Source organism: Haliotis rubra, unplaced genomic scaffold (genome assembly GCF_003918875.1).
Source record: "Haliotis rubra isolate DU_JTF1 unplaced genomic scaffold, ASM391887v1 Scf38, whole genome shotgun sequence".
NCBI lineage: Eukaryota > Metazoa > Mollusca > Gastropoda > Lepetellida > Haliotidae > Haliotis > Haliotis rubra.
In genome coordinates, this window is record NW_025767057.1 from 3,447,433 (window position 1) to 3,459,853 (window position 12,421).

The following is a 12,421-nucleotide window of genomic DNA, read 5'->3' on the forward strand; positions in this document are numbered from 1 at the left end:
GAGATCCCAAGCATGCGCTTTAAATTTCTTTTGTTGGTCTTCCAGTAGAGCCAGTATCTCTGGTACTTTGGTCAGCTTAATACCTGTCTTCATGGTGATAACCATGCTGAGGGCCGCTAGGTATGTAGAAAGTGTTGAACCTTTTAACCGCCTCGTTTGTCTTAGGTGACAAAGGTATTCCGCCACTTGAGGATGTGTTGCTTTCATTGCCGTGAAGCCTTTCCTCAAATGCACATTTCTCAAAACTCTGCCACTTGTTGTCGTACAAGTTGCGGGTTGATCTACGTAGAACTAGTGTGACTGCTTTCGCTGCTCTGGCGGAATATCCTCTTTTCTTCAAGCAAGTCTTGATACGATCCATGCGTGTAGCTGGAATACTGTTGGATTCCCGTGTGCATGCTTGGTGTGCAGATGAATTAGTAGGTTCGGCCACTCTGGGAGTTGTATGGTTGGACTTCCTAGTACCTGTATGAGGATAGGAAACCATACCCTCGCTGGCCAGTAGGGCGCGACCAAAATCAGTTGCAGCTTCTTTGTCTGCTTGATTTTCTGCAACACCTGTGGAAATGCATAGTCCTTCCCAGGAGATGCTTAGAGCATCTGTTGCCCATGCTTGTGGATCTGGAACCGGAGAGACGAATTTTGGTAAACAGGTCTATCAGCGGATATCCTATCCTCTGTATGATGCATCTGAAGACTTCTGGATGTAACATCCATTCCGTTGGGGATGGTTGTGTTGGACGAGATAGGGCGTCTGCTATCACATTCTTGGCTTAGGGAATGTGGCATGCTTTATGTCGATGTTCAGGTTGTCTATTATGCTGAACAGATGAAAGCTGAGGTCTAGAAGATTCCTTGACCTTGTTGATCCTTGTTTGTTGATGTGGAACGCCACTCTGGAGTTGTCCGTATGGATCATCAGTTGTGCGTTCCTCAGTATGCTGGACCAGTGTAGTAAGGTGTTTATTACTCCTTTCATCTCAAGCATGGTGATGTGCAGACTCTGCTCCTGACTCAACAATTTCCCTGCTGCCACTTCGTTGTCAAGGTGAACTTCCCAGCCTTGAAGTGATGTATCTACGTAGAGATGAGTGTTGCACTCCGGCTCTGATAAGTAGTTTCCTCCACAAACATTCGACTTCCGAGTCTACCATAGAAGATATGGTTTCAGCCCGTCAGGTAGTCCGAAGGAGTCCAGACTGTCTAGATGAGCGTTCACGAACACTTGTAGTGGGCGCAGTTGTAGTCGTCCTCTGTGTGTCATGTCTTGTGCTGACATGAGAAGACCAAGTAGGCTCTGCCAACTTCGTAGAGGTAACGGAGAGAGTAGTGCTTGAGATATCATTTGTTGTATCTTGACCCAACGATCCTCTGAGACGACCATGTGATTCTGTGGTGAGATGAACATCTTCCCAGAAATCTGCTCATATCCTACGTTGTAAGTAAGTAGCTAGTGGAACCCTTGCCATGTCCGTAATGGAAACGGAGTAATGTCCGGTTCTGGAATCCTGACTTGAAGTTTATTTCTTCAATCTTCCGATAATATGTCAAGAAGACTTGTCCTCAGAATCCCAACAAAGTGCAGTGATGATGCATAATTCGTCGTCTCTAGATGTACTGGAACTGCCATCGCTATGAAGTCTATTTATAGTAGACTGGCTGCCTCGAGCAAAAATCGTCAAATGTATGTTGCTGCAAATCGCCGGATAAACAATCTTCAATCTGCTGACAGGTAAGGTCCTATGGCCCGTGGAGACAGTCGAAACATGCTGTACCCTGCTAACTTGACTGTAAATGGAGCCTTTCTCCCACATTGAAAAGTTGTTTACACCTGTAGACGACTTCCTGGTATGTGAGCTATGCCCGACTTCTGCGCAAGGCATTGTCTCTCATGGACCAATCAAATTGCAGCATTTGATTCATCTCAGATTCCCGCGATGTGACGTCACCGGTGTTGCAGGAAAATGATCCTCGTAAAATCTTGTGCAGTCGTTGATTTCTTCATCAACACTCGGCCTTGCCCGTAATCTCCCGGAGTTACACGAGTGAACACGTGTATAGCAGGATGAGTGGAAAACGCACGAAGGATTTCGCCGCGTAATACCGATGTAAGTAGACTGTCTCCCTGGCTGTTGTGATTGTTGGCTCGATGTAGATGGGGCCTCCGTCGCTGCTTTCTCCTGCGCGAACCTTCGTTCCATCAGGTCCAACATCTGCTGTGTAAACTGCTGCATGAAGACCCCGGGGGTTGAAGCTCTGCGACGACGACTGCTGCTGCTGCACTGCGGACGACCCATCTGAGAGTACCGAGGCTTCTCCCAAGGACTGCTGCACTTGTGACGAACTGCCATCTCTATCCGATGTCTGCGTTGATAAAACGTCTGACTGCGTTGAGATGACTGCTGCTGTTACTGTAGATAAAGACCTCGTCTTCTTCCTCACTGGCACTTCAGGGATGAGGATGGGTGGCTCATCATAAACGTCTACTTCATCTGCTGGGATGATCTCTGTAGCAAAAGATCTCATCTTAAGCGCTGCCCCATGTGAAGACTTCGCCGGAGTCTTGTTAGTAGACGACTTTTTCTTCTGAGAAGACGATGCCCTCGACTTCTTCAACTGCGATGAGGTTATAGTTGATGTAGACGACCTCTTCTTGGAGCCGGAGCTGCCGTCAGTCACAGCGACCTGCTCCGTAGACTAGAGCTGTGTATCGTGGCCTTAGTGGCGAGACGATATATCCCGATACCAGTTTAATGAGGCGAGATGATATATCATGAAAGTATTGGCAAGGAACCTGCGAGACGATTATCATCACGATACAGTGATGGCGATACGATACGTATCCCGATACTTTACAATTCTAAAAACAGGACATATATGATAGATAAAATGACTGAATCTTTATTTGTTATTAGGCAGAACATGTGTTACATTCACACACACTTAAAAGGCTGTTCATGTAATTAAGTTTCAGCATTTAATACAATCAAACATATTCAGTATACCTTGATCCAGGTTTCCCTTGGAAAGTTGTGTTTCTGCACCAATGCTTTCACAGACAATTTATACAGTAATTTATACCAGAATCACTGAAAAAACTCTTAAGTATGCTTTCTAAATTTTATCTTCTCTTTCTTAACAAAGCTAAGACATCGTTCATAGTTGTTAATAAATGGTGTTAATTGTCAAACAACTAAAACATGTTTCAATTACTTAAAGACAAGTCTTTACAGTTAACAGAGACTGAAAAATGTTCACACTTCTTTCACTGATACACTAACTCTTTTGTTCATGTAAAAAAAGATGGCAGACACAAAATAATTCCTTTTAGGTTCAGTTTGTTTTTAAAATTCAGAAAAATTTCAAAGAGACTCCCTTCCTATTACTTATGCAATACTCCCTACAACTTTAAGTAATATTTAAGTAGTATCGGAATATCGTCTCTTGTGGCGATACATCGATGTATCATGGACCCTCGCGATATAAATATCCTGATATATTGCCTAAACGTGTTTTGTATCGATGCACTCATATCGAGTAGTTGACGATGCAAACATCGATACTATCGATGAATCGTTACACCACTACCGTAGACACAGCCGGTAAACTACTAGAATGGTGAATGTCAGTAGGCAACAACAAACGGTTATCAACGCAATCATTTGGTTTAGACGTGACTTGTGAAAGTCGTCTAGACCTGTCCTTGGCACGCCTAAAAATGTAATTTAAATAATTATTAAATTCAAATTCAGATAAATGCTGACAAAACTGACAGAAAAAGCTGGAAGAACATGGAGAAGTACAATTAGGATATATTAAATGTGGATCAGCAAACGACAACCGGTATCTGCAACGACTGCAAGATTTCATCAAATGTAAACACGATGAAAACACATGTCAACAACGTGAACAAATACCGATAATTCTGACAAAATTTCAAACCATATTGTTGGTATATTAATCCTAAAACCGTATACATCTAACTTAGTAGTAAAGGCCTAAAAAATAAAGGATATAATGCCGTATAGGGGACCCAGGCACTCTCACAACCGTCCTCAAGGTCGAAGGAGAGAGTGAGGGGCATATCTGATCATGTGACGCATTTTCCCGCCAAAAGAGTCACAAGGGAGGTAACACTGGGTGAGTGATTTTACGTCCGCTTTTTTGAAGGGAGCTTCAAAGGGGATTCAAGTGTTCCACTATCATTCGCAAGAAGAAAGAGACAAGCAATTAAGCATGAGTCAGGATAAGGAAAAGTAACTTCATGAACATCTTCTCTACTCATTAACACAAATGTATAGTCTGATACAAATCCAGTAGGCATTTTTACACAACAATATTCCATTTCTGCGCCATAGCGGTATTTAGCGTGAAAGTATTTAGCGGGACTAATGATTCAACATACCTAATGAAGCCCAATGAAGTGACCCAATTGTGAACAGTGCTGAGCAACATAATTATGCTAAGCATTGGTATCATCATGATCATTACAATATGGAAGTTTTCCACACGTACAACAGGCATTTCAATACCACTGATAACGATAAGTTGAAGTGAGTGAGTTTTTATGCTGCTATATTCCAGCAATATCACGGTGGGGACACCAGAAATAGGCTGCACACTATGTACCCATGTGGGGAATCAAACCCAGGTCTTCGTTGTAGACGAGAGGACTCCTTAACCACCAGGCTACCCCACCACCCCAAAGATAAGTTGAAGTTCCTGGTTGATACACTAGTTATTATCATACACTACATACAAAAACAAAACATCACTTTAATAATCACACAACACCTTCTGCATAACAAGAATAGTAACATCATGCAACACATACAAGAGGTCAAAGGTCACTTCCCAGAGTCATATGATTCACTGATAATGCCACTCAAACAAGGCATTAACTCTCAACAAGTTCAAAGGTCCAACTAATGAGACTGACACTAGTAAACTCGGTAAAAGGTTGATACCACATGTAACCATGGTAACACCATCAGTTTCAACTAATAATATCAGAAACAACAAAAACAAGTTTTTTCAGGGGAGATTCTCCAGAGAGATGCCTGCTTTTGACTTATGTATATAGATCTGCAAAGGGTATGAAGGAACAAGGGTATGCTAGTTGAAAGGATACATGGGTACTTGGTTTACATCATGAACAATGCTGAGTGGTGCTATACCATTGTTTTTTCAGAAAATGTTATACGCGTATTTGCAAGCAAACAATACTAACTTTGCTGTGTATTTTTTATATAGATAGTTTATCTTGAGCTCTGCTTTGGTCAAGACAACAAATACGCTGTAGTTTTCCCCCATCGCCTTCATCACTTTACTGGTACTGGTTAGGGAAAACAAGAAGGCAACCTAATTGAATAAACCACCTTTGATTTTGATCTGGAATCCATATTCAAAGATTCGATGAAGCAGAGACTACACATCTGGAGGTAAGTGAATGATGAAAAAACTTCCATTGATTTATGAAATATTTTACGATTTGCAGACAATCTAAGATGTCGAAGTGTTCTTTTGGCTGACAGTTCTTATGGTACATTCCATAGCCTCCAGCAATGACACAAGAGATATGGTAACTGCAGCTAGTTGGGGCACTGTCATTGATTGATTGTTGACAAAATTAAATTGTTCAATTGCAAAAACGAAAAATACATCGTTAGAATTCTCCAACGAAATAATTGGAAAGCATGACTGAATGACATGCAAACACTTGCTTGAAAATGGTCTTAGCATCTACACAAAGCCATCACATTTATTGCAATAAAGAAGTTGTCAATCCATTAAACTTGTTCCTCTTCATTTACAATTTTCATTAAAATATTTTCTGGGACTGGTTTCTTTAGCCACAGTCGGGCAGCATGGCAGTGTTAGGAAACTAGAAATTGTCTTAAAAATCATTATAACAAATCATATCCATTATATATACTGGACAAAATATGTTAGGTATATTGGTATTTTTATGATGGATATTTTATCAGTGTGTCAATGATTAAATAGATCCGTATTCATAATTTCAAAATGTACATATATCCTTAACTATTTTTGTCCTGTATACTACCGTCTAAAATGGGTTCAGGCCAAAACGTCCCCACAGCAAAACGGCACCTGGCGAAAGCGGCACCATTTGGACATAACGGAACCTCGACTTGGCGAAAACGGCTACAAATCTTATGGCGAAAACGGCACCAACTAAAATCTTATGGGGAAAACTAGTTTGTTATAAGATAATCGGATTGCAGATAGTAAATACATCTACTATTATGTCGGAACTATCAAAATTTAAGAACAAAGGGTGTATTTTTTATATTCAAGGATATGATGTGAAAGCTACTTTATACGATAACGCGCATTGAATAACTCAACTAATAGTGACATTCTGAACTCATTACAACAGTTCATTTCTAAAAGTAACCGCTTCAGGTAATTATTAAATCTACGTATATATTCAATGTAAGGCAAGTTTTATATAACTTGATTTTCCGTGGCTGCTCATTTAGTTGCTAGGCATAACCAACACCATACCGAACATATTTATTATTCAATCTTTTTTATCTGTTATTTTGTCACAGTATTTTGCTTTTGTTGTCAAATTATTTCAATTATGTATCCAGCTATTCAGCAACAATGTACTGGAGTTGCGTCTATATAGTGATCACCAGGCTTGTTGGGAACCGATGACATGTGTCAACCAAGTCAGCCTATCCAGGTTCACGACAAGATAGTTAGCCTTTTATGGAAATTTGTAACATCATTTTGAAAAGAAAAAATCCAAAGATAATATTTTTTTAATGTACATATATATTAAAATATCTAGTTTTACAATATAACATGGCCAATGAGTTTTGAAATTGTATATTTATTTCTTATGAAAAAGAAAAAAAATCAAATGGTACATCTGTGACATCAGCCACTGGAGTTGTGACACATGAAAATTGAGTAAAATTGGTTGGTGTAAAGTAAATTTAAAAATATATTTTCCCTAATTTTGTTACTGTAAAGTGTAGAATATACTGGGATAAGTTAGTTACCATAATATTTTTTGTTTGATTTTGACTTAAGTTTGTCGGGTACAAACATCTAACATAAATATGCACAGATTTTGAGAATGACTCATATTTTGATATAATCTTGCTAATGTTATAATGAAATGAAATAAAACATAAGTCAACGTCATACTTTGTTTTATATATGGTGCCGTTTTAGCCCAGAAATCAGTAGCCTTTTTCACCAATATGGTGCCGTTGTCGCCGAACAAATTTGGTGCCGTTCTGCTGTGGTGCCGTTTTAGCTATAACCCTCTAAAATTAACTGACACTCCACTTCAAAGTATTATTAGCTGTATCTTAAATTTCATTCTGTCAAATCATATCACCTGAATATATATTCCTCATCTGATAAGGATGAGTTTTAACGATTGTATCTGAACATACTGAAAGACATATTCTGCTTCTAAAAATGCCACTCAAATAAAGTTTTCCTCATCGTTAAAATTTTGGGGGGGGGGGGGAATGTCTTACCAAATATAATATTATTTTTATTAATTAAAAACAAATATTATATTTAATACGAATATGAACACCAACCCTAACAGTGTCCATCTAAACATGGGTCTGGAATGTTTGGAATTCTTTCCAAATTGTGACTGTGACTTGAATGGCGTCTCACCTTTTATGTTGTAACTGGCGGAGGGCTGCCTGTAGGTGCTGGCAGTCGTACTTCAGTTGGTCCACTCGTAGTTTAGCGTTTGCTCTACGGGTTGGGGGTTCTTTATTGACTAGCATCGTAAGCCGTTCTGAATAACTTATAACATGATCAATCTTCGCTTGAATTTCATTTTCGATAATGTGAACACTGTCAGCTGGGCAACGTTCCATCTTCCCCAGGTCGCCTTGCACTTCGTGCAATAATTTGTTGGTTTGGTGGTACAAAGACTCCATTGTTGATGAATACACAATTGGGCAAGGAATAACTAATGTTTACCACCACGATTCCTACTAGGTTGATAGTCTAACGGTACTGCTGTCCAATATGTGTAAAATGTCATCGACATCACCGGTGTTATCTTCGACGTGTCGAGCCGAATTTCACTTCCGGTGTAATAGCGTTTTCAGCATGTCGTACATGAAAATACTACTTTTGTCAACAATGCAACAAGGTTGTGTTACTGGGTTTATAATTGATCTGTTGTGAAAGGAATTATTGTGATGGAGAAGTTACCACTTCTATTTCAAATGTAATTACAGGCACTATGATTACGACAATGGTTTGTAAAAAGATGAACTGATCTGGTAGTACATGTCAACATTACAGCGAATAAATACGAAAACGACCGAATGAGTGTGGTATCAGTGTGAAACATATGCACATTGCACAAAGCAATTAACATGCCTACCGTTCTTTTTCAATTGAAAATAGGGTATTTGATGTGCAGCATTCATAAAGATAAATGCACGATGCTGTGGTTTGCTTGGATTATCGCTGTTCGCTGAAGCCCCTTTAAAGTGCTGCGTGTGAAAAGAACGTCTTTAGAAAAATCTTCTGAAGTCTCTCAAAATGAGAAAAGAATAATCATGTTTAATGATGATTTTGTTTGTAATCTCAATAAAATTGGATGTTACCTGTCTGTACCTCGTAGTGAGTGAGTTTAGTCTTACGCCGCACTCAGCAATATTCAAGCTATATGGCGGCGGTCTGTAAATAATTGATCTTGGACCAGACAATCCAGTGATCAACAGCATGAGCATCGATGTGCGCAATTGGGAACCGATGACGTGTGTCAACCAAGCCAGCGAACCTGACCACCCGATCCCGTTAGTCGCCTCTTACGACAAGCATGGGTTACTGAATAGAAGGTTCATTCTAACCCGGACCTTCACGCGGGTTCTGTATCTCGTAGGACGGTGGGGTAGCCCAGTGGTAAAGCGTTCGCTTGTCACGCCGAAGACCCGGGTTCGATTCCCAACATGGGTACAACCCAGTTAGCATTCATACGTTGGGCCAACGTTGGCAATGGTTTTGCCAACATTGCCAACGTTGGGCCAACGTCCGAATGCTATCTGGGAATGTGTGCAGTCAATTTATGGCGTACCCGGCCCTGATCTTGCTAAAATATTGCTAAAAGCGGCCTTAAACTATACTCACTCTGTTGTACATTGTACCTGCAAGAAAGGGTAACACCGGGGTTAAAGTGTTGTGTCGGATAGTTTTCGAGCTAAGAACAACTTTTTGTGTCACGTTCAATATCATATATCTTAGTATCAGTTGATGGCCTCTGTACATGATGGTAAATACGGATATTTAAATGAATAGTAACAAGTGCAGTTGGTTAAAAAGGTCACATGCAACCAAAAAATCAAACATAATTAAAACACAATTATCACTTATTCATGACATATAATATACATTGCTGGTTATGAAAAAATATATAAACAAAATTATAAGCGTACAATCGCAAATCAAAAGTGCAATATTGTGTACTTCGGTTTACTTCCCAAGAAACGAAGCAGCCGGGATACCGAACCCAGTCAGAGCGGGTGGGTGTGCACTCAAGTGTAACGGCTGGTTCATTTGCAGATGCCCTCACGGCTCATTGTGTGTGTATATATAGAGATGTTGGGTTTTGTAAATACATGCTCATTTTTTGTGTATAACATTTTGCAATCAACAGACATCATAACATGTCATGTGTTCAAGTATCACACCTGCCTGTCTGTGTAATTACATAATGTGACAGAGACCGAACTCGGGCCATAAATCAATGCGTTTTGTTTATGGTGTATAGCCTGATTGGTGTTAAGTTCAAATTGCATGTGGTCAGTGATCGCAGTTGTGTATTGAATATTGTCATTAGCAGACAGCCAGGCAGACACACGGGTGTCAATAAAACAAGACATTGAGTTTTGTCTGTGACAACGACATATCTACATTTGTATATCACAGTTACAAATTCTGTCAACACTAAATGATGACATTGCTTTTAAGTATCGAATTGAGAAAGTGACTCAATAAGAAGAACGTGTGGTGAAATCAGGGAGACTCTATAAGGGGGAGTGGTCACTCCTCGGAAAGCTCCTAAGCTATGCCTCGGCTCGTCACGTGACCAGTGTAGCCAATATGGCGGCAGCGTGGTTTTTAAGATTGAGCCCGGTTTATTTTCAACAGCTGATTACATACGCTGAGTGTTGTGACAACTGAAAACCTACATGTAGAAGATAAGTTACCTATTCTGTCACTTCATTTCAAGTCAAATAATTGTTATTAGTGTCAGTATAAGTACAGTAGCTTTGTAGTAAAGTTTCAAGTGGGCATGTTGTAGCTCACTGGCTTCAATTCTCAAGACACAGCGAAGAAAAAGACCTTAACTTATATCGCTAAAAACTTCTTTCACATATTCGTTTAATTTTTTAGAAGGAAATATACCTTTAGTTGAAAGGTGTTTGCAAGTAATAGTGATAGTTTTATAACTAAAAAAATTTGCTAGGGTGTATTTGAGGTGTGTGAAAAATATGACATATCGCCGATCTGCCATTGAAATACTACAGGGCGTTGTTTGAGTGTTTCTAGTTAGTGTTCAAAAACATCTTTCACATACACCTTCAATTTTTATGAGGGGAATATACCATCAGGTGAAAGGTGTTTGCAAGTAATAGTAATAGTTTTATAATATAAAAAAATTGTTAGTGTGTATTTGAGGTGTGTGAAAAATATGACATATCGCCGATCTGCCATTGAAATACTACAGGGCGTTGTTTGAGTGTTTCTAGTTAGTGTTCAAAAACATCTTTCACATATACCTTTAATTTTTATGAGGGGAATATACCATCACGTGAAAGGTGTTTGCAAGTAATAGTGATAGTTTTATAATTTAAAAAAAATTGTTAGTGTGTATTTGAGGTGTGTGAAAAATATGACATATCGCCGATCTGCCATTGAAATACTACAGGGCGTTGTTTGAGTGTTTCTAGTTATTGTTCTAAAACATCTTTCACATACACCTTCAATTTTTATGAGGGGAATATACCATCAGGTGAAAGGTTTTTGCAAGTAACATTGATACTTTTTTTTTTTTTTTTGTTAGTGTGTATTTGAGGTGTGTGAAAAATATGACATATCGCCATTGGTGCTTGTGATGCTTGAGTGTTATAGTTCTAAAACTTCTTTCTTTCTTGTTGATCTTAGTATTTGACAAACTGGAAGGTGTTTACAACGCTTTGTGATAGTTCTAAACTTTCTGTTCTTGAGGGGTCTGTGACAGTGTCAGTTAACATTCTGTCAATGCCCATGTCATTCACACATGCAATAAGATATCTGAATTAGTTACTAATGTAAAACATGTCTCAAAGTAATTTTGAAAAAGGACAGCTGATGTTAACATTTGTGTTCTACCGATAGTTTAGCGTTCTTTAACATGTTTGGGGAGGGATGGCCGTGGTGTATCATTTATTCTTTCATTCATTCACATATGTTCTTTTTCTTTTGTTCTTTTTCTTAATTTCTTTCATTCATTCACATAAAATTCTTGCTCTTAATTCATTCATTCATTCATTCATTCATTCATTCATTGTAAAATTCCGACTAATACAATACACTGGCTGAAGTACTGTTAAACGCAGCCGAAGTTGCGCTGGGACCGAACCAAGTCACTGTGTGCGTTGGAGCATGACGAGGCACACGTTAATTAGTACAAATGGTAAAGAAAGCAAGCGAGTGACCTATCCCTGTTGTAGAGTATCCCTGATATATATAATGAATGGAAGATGTGAGGGTGATCAGGGTGTGGGTGATTTTACATTCACTAGACATACTGGGGCAAGTTTGATTGATTAATATGTTCTCCGGAGCTATTTCAACACTGTGAATTAGTGAGTTTAGTTTTACGCCGCTTTTAGCAATATTTCAGCACTAAATTATAACGATGAGGAAATATTTCTTTGAGTGGCATTTTTAGAAGTTGGATATGTCTTTCAGTTTGTTCAGATACAATTAAAGAAACACGTGAAAACTCATCATCATTTTTTTTGGAAAAGGACAGCTGATGTTAACATTTGTGTTCTACCGACAGTTCTATTTCTTAATTTCTTTCATTCATTCACATAAAATTCTTGCTCTTAATTCATTCATTCATTCATTCATTCATTCATTCATTGTAAAATTCCGACTAATACAATACACTGGCTGAAGTACTGTTAAACGCAGCCGAAGTTGCGCTGGGACCGAACCAAGTCACTGTGTGCGTTGGAGCATGACGAGGCACACGTTAATTAGTACAAATGGTAAAGAAAGCAAGCGAGTGACCTATCCCTGTTGTAGAGTATCCCTGATATATATAATGAATGGAAGATGTGAGGGTGATCAGGGTGTGGGTGATTTTACATTCACTAGACATACTGGGGCAAGTTTGATTGATTAATAT

At 39.0% G+C, this 12,421-nt stretch overlaps 1 protein-coding gene and 1 long non-coding RNA gene across 2 annotated transcripts in view; one reads left to right on the forward strand and one right to left on the reverse strand.

Moving 5' to 3' along the window:
- Window positions 1-4,078, forward strand: part of LOC124286291 — a 19,619-nt gene extending 15,541 nt beyond the window's left edge. The window contains exon 4 of the long non-coding RNA XR_006901003.1: window positions 4,068-4,078. This is a non-coding gene — a long non-coding RNA (uncharacterized LOC124286291). The remainder of the gene's footprint in view (window positions 1-4,067) is intronic.
- Window positions 1-8,110, reverse strand: part of LOC124286288 (Golgi SNAP receptor complex member 2-like) — a 10,595-nt gene extending 2,485 nt beyond the window's left edge. The window contains exon 1 of the mRNA XM_046722641.1: window positions 7,675-8,110. Coding sequence (XP_046578597.1) covers window positions 7,675-7,946 — 272 coding nt within the window. The 5' untranslated portion in view covers window positions 7,947-8,110. The remainder of the gene's footprint in view (window positions 1-7,674) is intronic.
- Between the last annotated feature and the right edge of the window lie 4,311 nt (window positions 8,111-12,421).